This window comes from Piliocolobus tephrosceles, chromosome 3, assembly GCF_002776525.5.
Source record: "Piliocolobus tephrosceles isolate RC106 chromosome 3, ASM277652v3, whole genome shotgun sequence".
NCBI lineage: Eukaryota > Metazoa > Chordata > Mammalia > Primates > Cercopithecidae > Piliocolobus > Piliocolobus tephrosceles.
The window spans coordinates 98,425,571-98,444,047 of NC_045436.1; the positions used below are offsets into that span (position 1 = coordinate 98,425,571).

Sequence of the window (18,477 nt, forward strand, 5' to 3'; positions counted from 1 at the left end):
TCTTAATCCAGTCTCCCATTGATGGACATTTGGGTTGGTTCCAAGTCTTTGCTATTGTGAATAGTGCCACAATAAACATATGTGTGCATGTGTCTTTATAGTACCATGGTTTATAAACCTTTGGGTATATACCCAGTAATGGGATGGCTGGGTCAAATGGTACTTCTAGTTCTAGATCCTTGAGGAATCACCACACTGTCTTCCACAATGGTTGAACTAGTTTACAGTCCCACCAACAGTGTAAAAGCATTCCTATTTCTCCACATTCTCTCCAGCACCTGTTGTTTCCTGAATTTTTAATGATCACCATTCTAATTGGTGTGAGATGGTATCTCATTGTGGTTTTGATTTGCATTTCTCTGATGGCCAGTGATTATGAGCATTTTTTTCATGTGTCTGTTGGCTGCATAAATGTCTTCTTTTTTTTTTTTTTTTGAGACGGAGTCTCGCTATCACCCAGGCTGGAGTGCAGTGGCCGGATCTCAGCTCACCGCAAGCTCCGCCTCCCAGGTTCATGCCATTCTCCTGCCTCAGCCTCCGGAGTAGCTGGGACTACAGGCGCCCGCCACATCGCCCGGCTAGCTTTTTTGTATTTTTTAGTAGAGACGGGGTTTCACCGTGTTCGCCAGGATGGTCTCGATCTCCTGACCTCGTGATCCACCCGTCTCGGCCTCCCAAAGTGCTGGGATTACAGGCTTGAGCCACCGCGCCCGGCCATAAATGTCTTCTTTTGAGAAGTGTCTGTTCATATCCTTTGCCCACTTTTTGATGGGGTTGCTTTTTTCTTGTAAATTTGTTTAAGTTCTTTGTAGATTCTGGATATTAGCCCTTTGTCAGATGAGTGGACTGCAAAAATTTTCTCCCATTCTGTAGGTTGCCTGTTCGCTCTAATGGTAGTTTCTTTTGCTGTGCAGAAGCTCTTTAGTTTAACTAGTTCCCATTTGTCTATTTTGGCTTTCATTGCCACTGCTTTTGGTGTTTTAGACATGAAGTCTTTGCCCATGCCTGTGTCCTGAATGATATTGCCTAGGTTTTCTTCTAGGGTTTTTATGGTTTTAGGTCTAACATTTAAGTCTCTAATCCATCTTGAATTAATTTTTGTATAAGGTGTAAGGAAGGGATCCAGTTTCAGCTTTCTACATATGGCTAGCCAGTTTTTCCAGCACCATTTGTTAATTAGGGAATCCTTTCCCCATTTCTTGTTTTTGTCAGGTTTGTCAAAGATCAGATAGTTGTAGATGTGTGGTATTATTTCTGAGGGCTCTGTTCTGTTCCATTGGTCTATATCTCTGTTTTGGTACCAGTACCATGATGTTTTGGTTACTGTAGTCTTGTAGTAGAGTTTGAAGTCAGGTAGCGTGATGCCTCCAGCTTTGTTCTTTTGGCTTAGGATTGTCTTGGCAATGCGGGCTCTTTTTTGGTTCCATATGAACTTTAAAGTAGTTTTTTCCAATTCTGTTAAGAAAGTCATTGGTAGCTTGCTGGGGATGGCATTGAATCTATAAATTACCTTGGGCAATATGGTCATTTTCATAATATTGATTCTTCCTATCCATGAGCATGGAATGTTTTTCCATTTGTTAGTGTTCTCTTTTATTTCGTTGAGCGGTGGTTTGTAGTTCTCCTGGAAGAGGTCCTTCACATCCCTTGTAAGTTGGATTCCTAGGTATTTTATTCTCTTTGTAGCAATTGTGAATGGGAGTTCACTCATGATTTGGCTCTCTGCTTGTCTGTTATTGGTGTACAGGGATGCTTGTGATTGTTGCACACTGATTTTGTATCCTCAGACTTTGCTGAAATTGCTTATCAGCTTAAGGAGATTTTGGGCTGAGATGATAGGGTTTTCTAAATATACAATCATGTCATCTGCAAACAAGGACAGTTTGACCTCCTCTTTTCCTAATTGAATACCCTTTCTTTCTTTCTCTTTCCTGATTGCCTTAGCCAGAACTTTCAACACTATGTTGAATGGGAGTGGTGAGAGAGGGCATCCCTGCTAGCTTTTGAATGTGTTTGCTCTTGCTTCTCTAGTTCTTTTAATTGTGATGTTAGGGTGTCGATTTTAGATCTTTCCTCCTTTCTCTTATTGGCATTTAGTGCTATAAATTTCCCTCTACATACTGCTTTAAATGTGTCCCAGAGATTATAGTATGTTGTGTTTTTGTTCTCATTGGTTTCAGTGAACATCATTATTTCTGCCTTCATTTTGTTATTTACCCAGTAGTCATTCAGGAGCAGGATCTTCAGTTTCCATGCAGTTGTGTGGTTTTTGAGTGAGTTTCTTAATCCTGAGTTCTAATTTGATTGCATGTAGTCTGAGTGATAGTTTGTTGTGACTGCTGTTCTTTTACATTTGCTGAGGAGTGCTTTACTTCCAAATATATGGTCAGTTTTTGAATAAGTGTGATGTGGTGCTGAGAAGAATGTATATTCTGTTGATTTGGGGTAGAGAGTTCTGTAGATGTCTATTAGGTCTACTTAGTGCAGAAGTGCAGAGCTGAGTTCAACTCCTGGATATCCTTGTTAACCTTCTATCTCATTGATCTGTCTAATACTGACAGTGGGTGTTAGGGGGTCTCCCACTATTATTGTGTGGGAGTCTACATCTCTTTGTAGGTCTCTAAGGACTTGCTTTATGAATCTGGGTGCTCCTGTATTGGATGCATATATATTTACGATAGTTAGCTCTTCTTGTTGAATTGATCCCTTTACCATTATGTAATGGCCCTCTTTGTCTCTTTTGATCTTTGTTGGTTTAAAGGCTGCTTTATCAGAGAGTAGGATGGCAACCCTTGCTTTTTTTTGCTTTCTGTTTACTTGGTAGATCTTCCTCCATCCCTTTATTTTGAGCCTATGTTTGTCTCTGCATGTGAGATGGGTCTCCTGAATATAGCACACTGATGGGTCTTGACTCTTTATTCAATTTGCCAGTCTGTGTCTTTTAATTGGGGGCATTTAGTCCATTTACATTTAAGGTTAATATTGTTATGTGTGAATTTCATCCTGACATTATGATGTTAGCTGGTTATTTTGCCCATTAGTTGATGCAGTTTCTTCCTAGCATCGATGGTTTTTACAATTTGGCGTGTTTTTGCAGTGGCTGGTACCGCTTGTTCCTTTCTATGCTTAGTACTTCTTTCAGGACCTCATGTAAGGCAGGCTGGGTGGTGACAAAATCCCTCAGCATTTGCTTGTCTGTAAAGGATTTTATTTCTTCACTTAAGAAGCTTAGTTTGGCTGGATATGAAATTCTGGGTTGAAAATCCTTTTCTTTAAAAATGTTGAATACTGACCCCTACTCTCTTCTGGCTTGTAGAGTTTCTGCTGAGAGATCTGCTGTTAGTCTCATGAGCTTCCCTTTGTGGGTATCACGACCTTTCTCTCTGGCTGCCCTTAACATTTTTTCCTTCATTTCAGCCTTGGTGAATCTGACAATTATGTGTCTTGGGGTTGCTCTTCCCGAGGAGTATCTTTGTAGTGTTCTCTGTATTTCCTGAATTTGAATGTTGGCCTGTCTTGCTAGGTTGGGGAAGTTTTCCTGGATAATATCTTGAAGAGTGTTTTCCAACTTGGTTCCATTCTCCCTGTCATTTTCAGGTACACCAATCAGATGCAGATTTGGTCTTTTCAAATAATGAAAAAAGGGGGCTTTGTTTGTTTCTTTTTACTCTTTTTCCTCTAAACTTCTCTTCTTGCTTTATTTCATTAATTTGATCTTCAGTTACTGATACCCTTTCTCCAGAAGTGGAGAAAACAGAGGCAGCAGGCCTTGCTGAGCTGTGGGGCGCTCCGCCCAATTCAAGTTTCCCTGGCTGCTTTGTTTACCTACTCAAGCCTCAGCAATGGTGTATGCCCCTCCCCCTGCCAGGCTGCCGCCTCGCAGGTCGATCTCAGACTGCTGTACTAGCAGTAAGCAAGGCTCCTTGGGTGTGAGACCCGCCAAGCCAGGCAAGGGATATAATCTCCTGGTGTGCTGTTTGCTAAGGCTGTTGGAAAAGCGCAGTATTTTAGTGGGAATGTCTCGTTTTTTCCACGTACAGTCTGTCACGGCTTCCCTTGGCTAGGAAAGGGAAATCCTCCAACCCCTTGCGCTTCCCAGGTGAGGCGATGCCCTACCGGGCTTCGGCTCACCCTCCATGGGCTGCACTCACTGTCCAACCAGTCCCAGTGAGATGAACCGGGTACCTCCATTGGAAATGCAGAAGTCACCCACCTTCCGCGTCGATCACACTGGGAGCTGCAGACCACAGCTGTTCCTATTCAGCCATCTTGGAACGGATCCCTGAGGGTCTGAATTTAAATGACACCTTCTCAATAAGGCCTGCCCTGAGAACACCCTATTTAATTGACAAAACCCACACTCCACCTTCTCCCAGGCAGATGTCATCCCCCAAGTCTGCTCTACTTTTTCCTTCCTCCATAGCCTCAGATAACCTTACCAGTTTCACTGTCTAGTCTCCATTAAAATGTAAGCTCCGTGAGGGCAGAGATCTTTGTCCACTGTGTTTACTGACATATCTCAAGTGCCAAGAACAGTATACGGCACATACTGGGAGAACAGTAAGTATTCATTGAATTGAACTGGTTATTCTTAAATTCTTTTTGAAATAAGGCGACATAAAGTATTTCATAAAAATGGTCATAGTTTATAAACTATCATATCAAATAACCATGGATTATTGTCTAGATAAAGGTATATGAGGTGACTGAAAACATCACTAAAATCCCAGGAGTGATTATACAAGTGACATAAACAAAGTCTTTCATAAAAATGGTCAAGCTTTATAAACTATCATATCAAATAACAATGCATTATTGTCCAGATTATGGTACATGAGATGACTGAAAACATCACTAAAATCCCAGGAGTGATTATACAATTATAAATACAAGTATAAAACTGTTTCCGTAAAGAAGCTTAACAGAACTCAAACCAAATGATCAACTGCCTTTAGAGTAGACACCTATGGAAGCTATGCATTTGTCCAAATACGTCTAAAATTCTCTCTACAAATTCCTTTCAGAGTGGAAAAAAATATAGGACTCTAAGGGTCACACAGTTCAATCTGTTATCGATGTAAACACTGGAGACTGGCCATGCATAGTAGTTCATGCCTGTAATCCCAGCAATTTGGGAGGCTGAGGCGGGCAGATCACTTGAGCTCAGGAGATCAAGACCAGTCTGGCCAACATGGCGAAACCTCATCTCTATTTAAACAGAAGAAAACATTGCTGACTAATCATCCTCCGTGCTCTGGCTGGGCTACTTCCAGTAATACAGCAAATCATCTTTGGTGAGTTAATTTGATTTGGGCATACAGCCAAAAATCATTTGAAGGACAGCACTTCTGAAAACAGGGTTAAAAAAGAGTTGAGAAAAAATTTTAATTGAAAAAACAGATGACCAATTCAAAAGCATTTCGAGAAATAAATACATTTATATATTTATTCTATATCAATAAACTGAAGTAAGAGGAAAGATGACTTCTTATCAGAAATAAAAGTTGATAAATATGAAACATTTTCTATTCTTTTCTGTAAGAAAGAAGAAATATAGACAAAATTATGTTTGAACTACTTAAAGAATTTTTCAAAGCTTTTCAAACCATAGAGGACAAGGGAGTATGGGATGTAGTAAACCAAAAAAACTTAAATCTCATTCCATGTTAGACTACAATGTACTTTAATATACAGTTTAGGATAAAAGAAAGTAGTATCTGTGGTGGATGAACTCCAGGATATCTACAGACACTAGATTTGATAATTATGGCTCTTCTCTTCTACCTGCATTTTACAGAAATATTTTTCAAGAAAGTAAATGATGGTTGTATTTTCCCAAACAACAAATAACATTTTAAAGATTTTTAAATGCTCTTTTTTGTTACACATACTGCTCATAACATCCTTCCCTGCCTCCACCCCACCCACCAAATACACACAAACACACACTCACAAATACTATATACCTTCCTCTGTGAGATGATATTGAGAGAAACACTGCAGTGGAGGGGAATAAAAGTGAAACCTAAGCTAAACTTTATGGAGAATTTTACTGTCCTGCAAATTCCTTATGCAACTGTTATTCTAGTCAGCGCAGCTGTTTTTATCTGCTGGCAATACTAAAGCAATAATCATTTGTAGTGGGTCCCCAAAGGGTTGTTTTTTACAAGAACATATGTATGGGAAATAAAATATTTTCCTTGCTATAGACCACGGAAACTGAACTCAAGCAGACAGCTGGATAAAGAGATGACTCCTAAATACAAGATCCCGGCCTTAGTTTGGCATTTAAATTGTCAATTCCTTTCTTATCTACTTTGTAACACTTTTAGTACCAAATATGGCATTTGTATACAACAAGCTCAATAAATGTTTGAGCACAGGCAGATCTCTATGGTAAAAATGTCACCAAATTACTTGGCATCAAAATTCTGTACTTCTATATATAAATGATATTGTATGACTAAAATATCATAGTTAAATATTATTTAGCTAAAAATGTTCCATATACTGTTTTAGGTCCTATAAATGCAATAGTGAGAAAAATCAGATGTGGTCCCTACCCCTGTGAACCCAGCAGGAAAAAGATGTTAGTCAAATCTACATCTCAGAATTGCAAACTGGGATTCATGGTATGAATTGAGCTACAGGGGAGAATGGGGCTGGAAAAGTATCCCAAAAGCTCTCCTCAGGAAGTGACTAAAAGGACAGAATAGTGTGAGGGAGTTGAGGAAAAACCATTCCAGCAAATGCTCATGAAACACCTTATGAAAAAATAAGGTCTATATAAATGTTTATGTTATGGTGATGCTTATCATTCGAATAATAAGAAACAGAGAAAATAGTGATCTAATATCAAATGACAGATACCATGCAACATTCCTTTAAAATCAGAGTAATTAAGCCTCTTTCCCATTTACATATGAATATAAATTGTGGAGTCTAACTCAGTTTACACTTATATAATACTATGTAGCTAGAACCACTGAATGGGTTTGATAACATCCCTCTTAAATGTATACACTTTAAGTCAATATAAATTGTCTGAAGTTTTCATACTTCTCTTTCTTGTATATAGCAGACACCCAAAATCAAGATTATAAGACTAAAATAAAACTTTCCATGGTGAAATTTATATTGTACAGCAAATAATCATAATACTGATGAAGATAAAATTGGTTTATTTTTAAACAACTACAGGTTAAGGGGTATTACTGTAATTTTACTTACGAAAGAAATAAGGCTCAAAAAAGTAAATGTTTCAAGGTCATTCTGCTAAAATAGAGTCAAGTCATGCACCTAACTCCATCTAACTCCCAAATTCCTGCCCTAGCCACCACATTCATGACAATGCTGTATTCCTGACAAAAAAAAAAATCACTTCAAAAATAATCTGTGCTTTCAAACATGTCAAGATACAATGTCAAATTAAAAGTTTAGACAGGGTTTTCTTTTCCTACATTTCTCTCTTTCTTCTTTCTTAAAAGTATAATTTTGTTTATTAACTTTTTTAGCCTTTTATTCAATGGGAACTTGATTCCTATGAAGCTTTTTAATACAAACATTAAAATATTTGACTTTCTTGTACTCAATCAGCAAAGACGCACAGCTGCACACATTGTAGATCCTGGTGTTCTTGAATTATCTAAATATCCACACAATTTGACAGAAGTTAGAAGCATGAAGCAAGGTATAGATAGTATACTTCATTGATTCTAAAATCCCTTCAATTCTAAGAGACACCAAACCTTCCAGGTCAACATGACACATTGCTAAGAAGCCTTTGTTAATAAGGCATATTTCTATTTTTAAAATGTTAAAATATGAGAAAATATGGGTCTTAGAATTGACAGAAATAGCAGCAAAAAGGCTCTAACTCAGTTCCTCGTTTGTGGTGGCTTCTCAATTCTCTCCACTGTTCCACATCCAAGAAGGTTGATTTGGGTCCTCAACCACTAGGGCACAGAAAGTCGTCAAACCCACACTTACATCCACTGAAAACTAAACCATGACAGAATGTTTTCTTTGTATTGTTTCTCCCAAAGTTGTTCCCCATTTAATAAAAGAATACAGATTTACAGGAATCATTCTGTGATTAAGAAAACAAGCTTGGTGCATTTAACTTCTAAAATGTAACTTAAAAAGAATTCAAATGACCTTTGCCCTGACAAATGTGACTCTCCCTACACATGTGCTATAAGGCTAGAACACTGTTCTAAAAGGGGATAATATTCTGTTCTTCAGCTGCCAAACTTTTTCATAGTACTTTTTCGTAGCACTATATAAACAGTGACCAAAAACCTTAAGAGATGAGATTCAGTTTCAAAAGTAACTTGATAAAACAGAGGTATTTTAAATGTTATATTCATCATTTTATTTCTAAGTACATGCATTTTATATTTCCAAGTTTTTATGTTGATACTTTAAAAATACTTCATTAAAGCAGACAAGATTATGATACACAACTTAAAAAATAAATTCTGGTTTTTGAAGTTTTCATTTAAAAATAAGTAAGTCTTCTTTAAGTTCTTTATAGGCCATGATATTTTGCAGTAATCAGTTTAATTTCAGAGCATACTTATCACTAAACTAGCTAAATTTAGGCTATATGTGAAACTGTATAGTCTCCCAGCCTTCATGTGTTCTTTTTATTTTTAAAGTTGAGGCTGGATGTGGTGACTCAAGCCTGTAATCCCAGCACTTTGAGAGACCGAGGCAGGTGGTTTGCTTGAGCTAGGAGTTTGAGACCAGCCTGGGCAATATAGTGAGACCCTGTCTTTACAAAAAAGTACAAAAATTAGCCAGGCGTGGTGCATGTGGCTGTGGTCCCTGTTTGGGAGCCTGAGGTGTGAGGATCGCTTGACCCTGGGAGGTGTAGGTTGCAGTGAACAGAGGTTGCACACTGTACTCCAGCCTGGGTCACAGAGTGAAACTCTGTTTATAAATAAATAAATAGTGAAATAAAAAAATTAAAGTCGAGGTCTCACTCTGTCACCAGGCTAGAGTGACACTATCATAGCTCACTGCAGTCTCACACTCCTGAGCTCAAGTGATTCTCCTGCCTCAGCCTCCTGAGTAGCTGGGACTACAGGCATGCATCACTGCACCTGGCTACTTAAAAAAAAAAATTTTTTTTTTTTTTTTGGTAGATATCGGGTCTCACTTTGTTGCCCAGGCTGGTCACAATCTCCTGGCCTCAAGTGATTATCTGACCTCAGCCTCCCAAGGAGTTGGGATTACAAGTGTCAATCACCATGACTAGCCATTTGTTTCTTTTTAAATGAATAATATAATACACTCCAGACTTACACTGAAAGTGCTATACATATGATATCACTTTGGGTTGGGCTGTGAAATTTGTTCACATTAATTTCTAATAACATACAGGACTTCATAAATGGCATCCATGGTGAATGTCCAATAAAACTGGAAAAGTAAGACAGACACTATCAGCTTTCCGGATTTATGAGATAACAGAACCAGACTTCTCCCTCTTAGAAATGGAGCCCCAAGGTCACAATACAAGGCACCGTGGAGACCTGAAATCATTTCCTGGCTCCTAATCCAGTGTTCTACCATTTGGCTACCATGCTTTGGAAAAAGTAGTCAGTTTTTATTGGTTCCCAAAATATCTTGGTCCAAAATTCATCCAATTGTTTTACTGTTCTGTCCTTTATAATGAAACAGAACCTTTCTCATGAACATGTGATAGAAGAAATTGAGTTAATTCTCCCACAGTGTTGAGGAACTTGTAAAAATTACATTGTCTTTCAAATGATTTTTTCTTTACCCACAGAGTTTGTTAGAGAGGTGAACAGGGTTATAAATGAAGTTTGTAGTCATTTAAAAGTAAGACATGAAATATCCAAAGTAGGAAGAAAAAAATGTTTATTTCATTAGCAACATGTTTATCAGTAGACCCAACTGCTACCAAGGAACAACTAAGATTCACCGTGCTAAAAAAAAAGTAGAGGCCTAAAATACCTACAAATCACCCACCATTCTGTGATACGGTTTATTTTTTGTCTTTTAAATGTCTCTACAACCCTGAGGAGAGTGCATTTATTCACCTAAGACCTCTATGCCCAGCCCACTGCTGAACTCTGGATAGTCTTTGCCTTCAAGGAGTACTAAGCAGAGGCTTAAAGTCAAAAAGACTTTAAGAACTTAAAATGGTTTCAAGATATTTCAAGATAACTTGTAAGTTTCTAGGAAGAGCAAGAGGCTCATTGCTAAAACTTTAGCCAGCAAGAAAAATAAATACTGTTTTTTATTGAAATTTGGAATTTCAGCAGTATCACTTACCAGTGAGTAACTTTAATAGCCCCAGAACCTGTGGAGCTTCATCATCTATAAAAGTGGGATTACACCTACCACACAAGCTGCTATCTTCCTAAAAGAAGGAGACATAGTCATCGTGAATAAACTACTACAGTGAGGCACTATAAATTCTGCTAAAATTATGTCAACCCATGCAAGCAAGATTAGCTGAAAAGTCAAATGTATAACCAGCAATTCGTTTTGCAGGTGACAGATGTAAAGACCATCATTGACATAACGCACTGGTGTTGGGCTTATTCTCTAACAGAATTTTCCTTTCTTGTTAATTCCATTAATTAGTTCCTTGACATCCATTCCTTTTTCCCCCACAACGATACCTTCTTTAGACCTACAGAATCAATATATAAACAATCATTAACAAGAAAGATTTAAACAGCATTTATTTATTTATTTATTGAGATGGAGTCTTACTCTGTTGCCCAGGCTGGAGTGCAGTGGCTCAAACTCACTCACTGCAACCTCCTGCTCCCGAGTTCAAGTGATTCTCCTGCCTCAGCCTCCCAAGTAGCTGGGACTACAGGCACGTGCCACCATGCCCAGCTAATTTTTTGTATTTTTAGTAAAGATGGGGTTTCACGTGTTAGCCAGGATGGTCTTGATCTCCTGACCTCGAGATCCACCCGCCTCAGCCTCCCAAAGTGCTGGGATTACAGGCGTGAGCCACCGCACCCGGCCTAAACGGCATTTATTAATAGGACAAAGTCCTTATTTATTTGTTAAGTCATAATTCAGGTAAAACTTTCCCTGAAACTAAGCTCCGTATAACAATGAAGCTATCCCCATCAGAGCCTTTCTCACATTGTACGAAAGCTAGCTGCATAAGGGAAAATTTTTTGGAAGTCCTAGGCAAGAGTAACCGGTCTTGTTTTTCTTGTTTTCCAAATCCCTAAAGTTCAGCAGAGTTCCTAGCACAGAGTAAGTAGGGGATTAAAACTCAACTGAAATGTTGAGTCTTGGATGACAGTTTATCCTTGCTAATTCAATAAGCAAGGAAATTACTTTGACTATTATATCCATTTATAACCAAAAACTACACACAGATATTCCTGAATCTAGTCACAGATGGAGTACAAGCTTCTACCATCTGTTATATAGGTGAAATTACTTAATTGCATCTATAATTAGACTATGCACTGTCCAAAAGATAAACATTTCCTATTTTAGAGAAAAAAATGCAAAATTAAATTAGTTATAATCTTCAATCCTTTTGCACTGAACTTCTATACCATACTACCTCAGTTCCTAAAATACAGCATCAAAAATTAAAACACAGTTTACTAAACAAAAGGGTTTACAGCATAACCAATTACTTTTGCTAAAAATATATACCTTACAGTTAATTATACTGACTGTAGGGATGGGTTTCACTTAAAAGACATAAAAAATTAAAACATATGGTAAGGAATACGAAATTTAAACAGTGACAACATAGATATGCCCCTGGAAATAGCAAACATCTCCAAAGCAAATGTTCATAAGGAACATCCTCTCGTCCAAACTGCTTGGGTTAGGTTTATTTTTATAGGCTGTTGCTAACACAATAGCACACTTATAAATGCTGAAACCTGTCAAACAATGGAACCAACTTAAAAAACACTGTACTAAATAAATACTTTGGTAGATGCCAAAGCAGATTATCTCCAAGGAAAGATTTTAAAATTGCAGTAATGATGGCAATACTGGATAAGCAAACATATCCTAAAATTTTACTAACCCCAAAATAAATCATTTCTAGTAGAGGAAAATAATTAAGGAATGATTTTATATGTAAAATAACAGTGTTCATGTAATACATTTGCTTAGAAAAGATACTTTTAAACTGTTATTTCCCTGATTGTGGATTATAAATATCTAAAATCAGCATATCCCTCATTTTCTGTTATTACTTAACTATAACTGTTCAGTTTTTGATGTTTGCCTCACACAATTAAACGATAGTGCCACTTACTGATATGTGGAAAAATAAACAGGTTTGGGGTGTAGAGATCAGAAAATCATTTTTGGACATGTTAAGTTTGAGGTTTCCATGAGGCATCCAAGGAGAGATTTCAGAGAGGCGTTTGGATACATGAGTATGGGACTGAAAATGTAAAAATGAATGAATGAAAGTAACAGCGCTGTGCTTTAGAGTACTTTAGACACCAGAGTCTGTGTGGTTTGCATCCTAGCTCTGCTATTTAGCAGCTGCTGACCTTAAGTTTGTTATCTAACTCTGTGTCTCAGTTTACTTATATGTAAAATGGGGATAATAAGTAGGTTAATGTGAGATTTAAGTAAATAAATATTTTTAAAACTTATAATTTTGCTCATTATAAATTTTGACTGTTAGTATTCCCATCAGTAGCAGCAGCAGCTGTTACAGATATTTAGTCTTTGGAGGGGATAGGGTATCTAAGGAGAGCAGAAAGAAGATCCCAAGTTCAAGCCTTGATGAACCCCCAAATTAGAGATCAGGAAAACAAAAAAGGGAACTTAAATGTTCCCTGCCTGTGACGTAGGAAAAATTACACCAAGATGGTATCATGGAAGCCAAAAGAGGAAAGAATCTGTCAAGAAGGCCAAACACTTGGTAGCATACAGACTTGTATCTAGCTAGCTGGTGTAGTAGGGCAGCAATAATTCCCTTATGTTGGTAGCTCTCCAAGTTTAGGTCCAGCTACATGCCCAAAAAGGAAGACACTTTTGAGCACATGCCCCTGAGGAACTTCTTCCTGGTGTAGCAGTATCCCTTTCACAGTCCTTATTTTTTGACTTCTAAGTCTATTTCGACAAATAAATATAAAAGTACTCCTTTAAATAGAGAGTGTCTTCATTCAAACCAGGAAGCACTGCCATATAAGGGAAAGTAATTCTTAAATATATTCAGAGTAATTCTATTCAAGGGCTTTGTGTAGAGAGAGCCTGAGTGGAGAAAACAGTACTGTCAAATACATTTACATGGTCAGTATTCAGAGTCTCCAACAACATTAAAGGAATAGAGTGTGTTATTTTCACAGGTAGAGCTTCTCCCTAAGTCAGATTCCAGAAATAAGTTACCACTCTAACCTCTTCTGTTTAATACTTTGGAAAGCACAGAGATGAAAATGCAGCACAAGTCCTTACTAAAAAAAGATCTTACGTTGGTGGGTAGGTAGTATTTGGTTAAAACAAACAACTTTGGAAAATAGAAACCATGCCCACTCAGTTTATGTTTAAAATGCATATACGCATTTTTGAGGAAGCTTAAACTAATGTTTGAAAGACGTTTTTCAACAGCGACAAAAACATGAAATGCCAGGCTTTATTTTCCAGAAGATATTAGTGAATAATTTTATTGTTAATACTAAGCGACGATAACAAGAAGAAGGTTCCAAACTCTGAGTTTTTTTCTGTTTCATGCATATTTGACCTGGGTCAGCTTTATCACGAGGAAGGGGCAGGGAGGGGGGTTTTGCTAGTAGATAGCTGAAAACCATGCAAACTTATTGCCACTAATGAAGTTTAGCCAAAACTGACACTATTCATGGGCAGAAATCTCATGTATCCACAATAAAGATACACAATAGAATTGCTTCCTATGATATTTTGCTATTTAGATATGCTGCAGGTTTCTGTCAAGGTAGAAATATTATCTTCTGTTTATGAAAATAAAAGATGTCTTTGATAAGGTTCAGATAGCAAAGGAATAAATAAGTCAGAGGCTGCACATGTGTAGCAATCCCATCCCCCTGAGAGAAGCTGTGGGGATGGTTCTTCTAGGTACACTGATGGCAATACATTTCCTCAATTTTAGGATTCATAATGGTTTCACATTTTTGACATCTGTATGCATCTCAAAATTGATTTTGTATGTATAGTTATAATAATGTTTCTCATATTAATATATTACCCAGCTGTTTTAAAAGAGGTAGCTCTGTAGGCAATAATATGAAATCAGTGCCAGAGATATTAATTTTAAAAAGTACAGAACAATGTGTGTACCACTCTATCATTTACATTTACATACTTTTTTTTAAAAAAGGATACTTTTATGTTGTTATATGCATATTTTATTTCTAGAGGAATCACAAAGAACAGGTAAGGGTTGTATGAAAGGGGAGGAGGCAGAGGTAGGCAGAGGCCTATTTTTCATTGTATACCCCTTTCATCTTTTGATTGTTTATGTTTTACTTATTTAAAAGTACAGTATTTGACTCTTTCAAAAGAAAAGACCAATACTACATACTGTTATGGATACCTGCACATGAAGTCAGTCTATAAAAACTCTTTTTTTATTTTGAGACAGAGTCTCCCTCTGTCGCCAGTCTTGTGAGCCAAGATTATCGCGTAATCTTGGTCAGGCCGGTCTCAAACTCCTGACCTCAGGTGATCCACCTGCCTTCGCCTTCCAAAGTGCTGGGATTACAGGTGCGAGCCACCACGCCCAGCCTAAAACCTCTTATAGGAGACCAGGGTGTAACAGTATATTCACACAATGAATTACTATTCAGCAATAAAAAAGAAACAGACTATTGATACATGCAACATCATAATGGCTCTTAAAACATTATGTTGAGTAAGAGAACCTTCGTACAATAGTGCATACGTTATGATTCTATTTACATGAAGTGCTAGAATAGGCTAAACAAATCTATCACAGAAAACAATCATAATTGTGGCTGCCAGGGAAGGAAGGTTACATGAAGGGGTGGGGGTTGCCTAGGAAATGGCATGAGATAACTTTCTGGGATGGCAATTATGTTCTATGTTTTGATAGGTGTCTGGGCTACATAGGTATATACAGTTGTCAAAACTCAATAAATGTTCACTTAAGACATGTACATTTTTATTGTAAATGAACTTTGCCTCAAATGAGAAAATAATCTGTAAGCAAATTTTGAACACTAGTTAATGATGTGCATTCTGGAGTATTTAGAGTGAAGTGTCTCAATGTCTGTAATTTACTTTAAAATGCATCAGAAGAAAAAAGATGGGTTGATGGACAGATGAACATCATGATATGTGACAAAACAAGTATAGTTACATGCTAATGGTAATATCTAGGTGGCAGGGATGTAGGTGTCCACTATGAAATCCTTGTAGATTTTCTGTATGTTTGAAAACTTTCAAAACAAAATGTTGAAAATAGCTTTGAAAGTATTTCTAGTTAAGTTATTCTTTAAAATGCATTCATTGTACATAGTGTCATCTCTTTGTCAATACATATTGGTCTACCACATTCATACTAAGCATAGTGAGTTTAATGCGGTATTTATAAATATTATATTAAATTTCTAGAACCATCATGGAAGAGATTATGGTTAAAATATGTAAAGGAAATACTGAATGTACATCTTGATTTACAAATATGAAACCATACCACATGTCAGTTTGGCTTCTAAAAACAGTTCAATGCCTCTCCCATAACCTACTCTAAGCCAGTTCACTCTACTCCCAAAAAGAAGTGTTAGCAGGACTACACTACATTCATAAGGACAGTGAGTGAAGATCCCAAAGGGTATGAAAGCCACTGCACACATCACACATCTCTCTTTTCTCTCCTTTCCCTCACAGGATATAAAGTAAGCCCCACTCACCACAGCTTCCTCCTCCCCTTCCCCACACTGCTTTACTCTCCATACCAGCTGGTGTGGTGAGCCCAGGAAAGGGAACGAATCTGTTTTCTCTTGCAGATGCTCTGCCTCTTGCTCAGATGCTGCTAGGTATGCATTAGATCAGCCTACTTCATTAGATCCAAGACTGAGGTTCATGCTGGGAGGGAATACTGGGGCTCCAGCCTTTAGTGCAGCAATAGGAATCTGTGGTTTGCCCTAGCTTACTGGGATACTGCAATGGGTAACGGTCACAGCTCCAACTGGAAGTCAAGCTTTTCTTCCCCTGTGTGACTTGCTCTGCTACAGTGCCTGTGTTTCTGTGCGCATGTGGGCATCTACCATTCAGAGGCATCAAAAGAAGGAATGGCAGCAGCGTAGGTTGGAACTGGGTTATTTCTGGCAGCCTAGATCAAATACCCACTGGCAACAAAACTGCAGATTTTCAATGTAAACCACTTATCTTTTTTTCCCACTCAACTATATGTTGCGCACATATTTTCAAACCAATATATACAGATTTATCTACCCCATGCTTTCTAACCTTTAAGTAGGAGTTGATGAGTATCCTGGCCCAGTGATAATTAAAGCAGATGTAGTAAGATCTGCTCTAATAGATCAAGGACTATAGGATCTATCATCTTCCCTCAACAGAACACTCACAATGTAAGGGCTCTAAACTAGGGTATCAGGGCCTCATGACAAGTCATGATACTTTTACCATGGGACACTCTATATTTTCTGTATATATGTGCATTACCACAATAAGCCAAAAACTGACTTAGTCCATCTGTATTTGGTGTACAGGAGGCCAAAAACCATAGCTTGTTGGACTATTTGTTTTCCTGATGAATTCAATCACTAGATGCTTTGTATTATAAAAATATATTCCAGTTTCCTGATTATATGATGGAATAACATACAAGAAAACTGTAAGAAAAGAGTAATTTTGGAATTGATAAATTGTTGAATTGCTATTATATATCATTCTTACCTCATTTGAAGGAATGGTGGCAAAGGGTTTGATGACAGCAGCTAATGGAATCTGAGCTTGCTTAGCCATATCTGACGTGCATGGAAAACAGTATGTTGTACAACGGATGAATCGAGGACTGGAATTTCCTGAAACATTCAAAAGGATACAGTTAAAATTTATTTAGAAAAAAACTTTCCCTAAGATATTCAAATATTTATAAAGGTACTTCTAGATAATGCATTGCATTATTTCTTATTTGTAAAACTCTCTTCAAGATCTGCTTTTTAAAAAAGTAGTATTGTGCAATTCTACAATCTATATTCTAGGTACACTGTAATTTCTTACAAAATAAAAATACTCTGAATCCTACTGCAAAGATGTAAGTATCTTAGTTACTATTATTTTCCATAAGCAGTCTTAATATAGCATTACTATAGATTTGAGAGGTATTTAGATTCAATGGAAAAAATTAAACAAAGACACACAAATATGAAAGAACAAAATTTCTGAATCACAGTCATTTCTTCTTCATCCTCTTCTATCTGCTTATGGGAAAGGTAAGCATTTCTATACCATTTTATATTAGCAAGTGATACTTTGTCAAATATGATTCCATTTGACTATTTTTTTCCAAATTTGGAAATTGAATTTAGAAATGAAAATTCTACTTGTAATAGAATTATTATTTTCAAAAACACCCTAATCTATTTTTAATAGATGTTAGGCTTCTTGACCAAATATCTTTACTTCGTGGCTTATCTGAGTGTTAAAACAATATCTATGACATAAAGAATATTTTTATCACTAGAATAACTTGTCTAAAATAAATTTTGAAATAAAATATTATGACTAAAAAAATGTAATCATCAATCAAATGTTCATTGAGTGTCTACGACATTTCAGGCCCTCTCCTAGGTGCTTGTAGAGCTTATGTTCTTGCAGAGGACACAGATAATGAATATTACGCCTAATAAAAGTAAATTATATAGGACACTAGAAGGTGATAAATGCTGCGAAAAAAGCAAATCTAGCTGGGCGCGGTGGCTCACGCCTGTAATCCCAGCACTTTGGGAGCCGAGGCGGGCGGATCACGAGGTCAGGAGATCGAGACCATCCTGGCTAACACGGTGAAACCCTGTCTCTACTAAAAATACAAAAAATTAGTCGGGCGTGGTGGTGCGTGCCTGTAGTCCCAGCTACTCAGAGGCTGAGGCAGGAGAATGGCGTGAACCCAGGAGGCGGAGCTTGCAGTGAGCTGAGATGGTGCCACCGCACTCCAGCCTGGGCGATAAAGCGAGACTCCGTCTCAAAAATAAAAAATAAAAAAGCATATCTAGTGAAGGGGTACCAGGAAGTGGGAGGCAGATTGCAATTTTAAATACTTACAAGGTAGACCTTATTTAAAAGGTAACATCCAAGCAAAGAGTTGCCGGAGGCAAGCGATTTACCCAAGCGGGTATCTGGGGAAGGACACGCCCGGAGTAGAGGGACAGCAGGAGGCCCATGGAGCTGGAATGGAGCCACTGTGGTGGGCACCAACTGGTGTGGAGTTCAGCGAAGCAACAGACCAGATGAGGTAGACTCTTGAGA

The 18,477-nt window shown here is 37.6% G+C and overlaps 1 protein-coding gene across 3 annotated transcripts in view; it reads right to left on the reverse strand.

Annotated features, from left to right (window-relative positions):
• The window catches only part of SEC24D (SEC24 homolog D, COPII coat complex component), a 111,722-nt gene that overhangs the window by 55,808 nt on the left and 37,437 nt on the right, over nucleotides 1-18,477 (reverse strand). For all 3 annotated transcript variants that reach the window (XM_023220037.1, XM_023220039.2, XM_023220038.3), the window contains exon 8: nucleotides 16,906-17,033. In XM_023220037.1, the coding sequence (XP_023075805.1) occupies nucleotides 16,906-17,033 (128 nt within the window). The remainder of the gene's footprint in view (nucleotides 1-16,905; nucleotides 17,034-18,477) is intronic.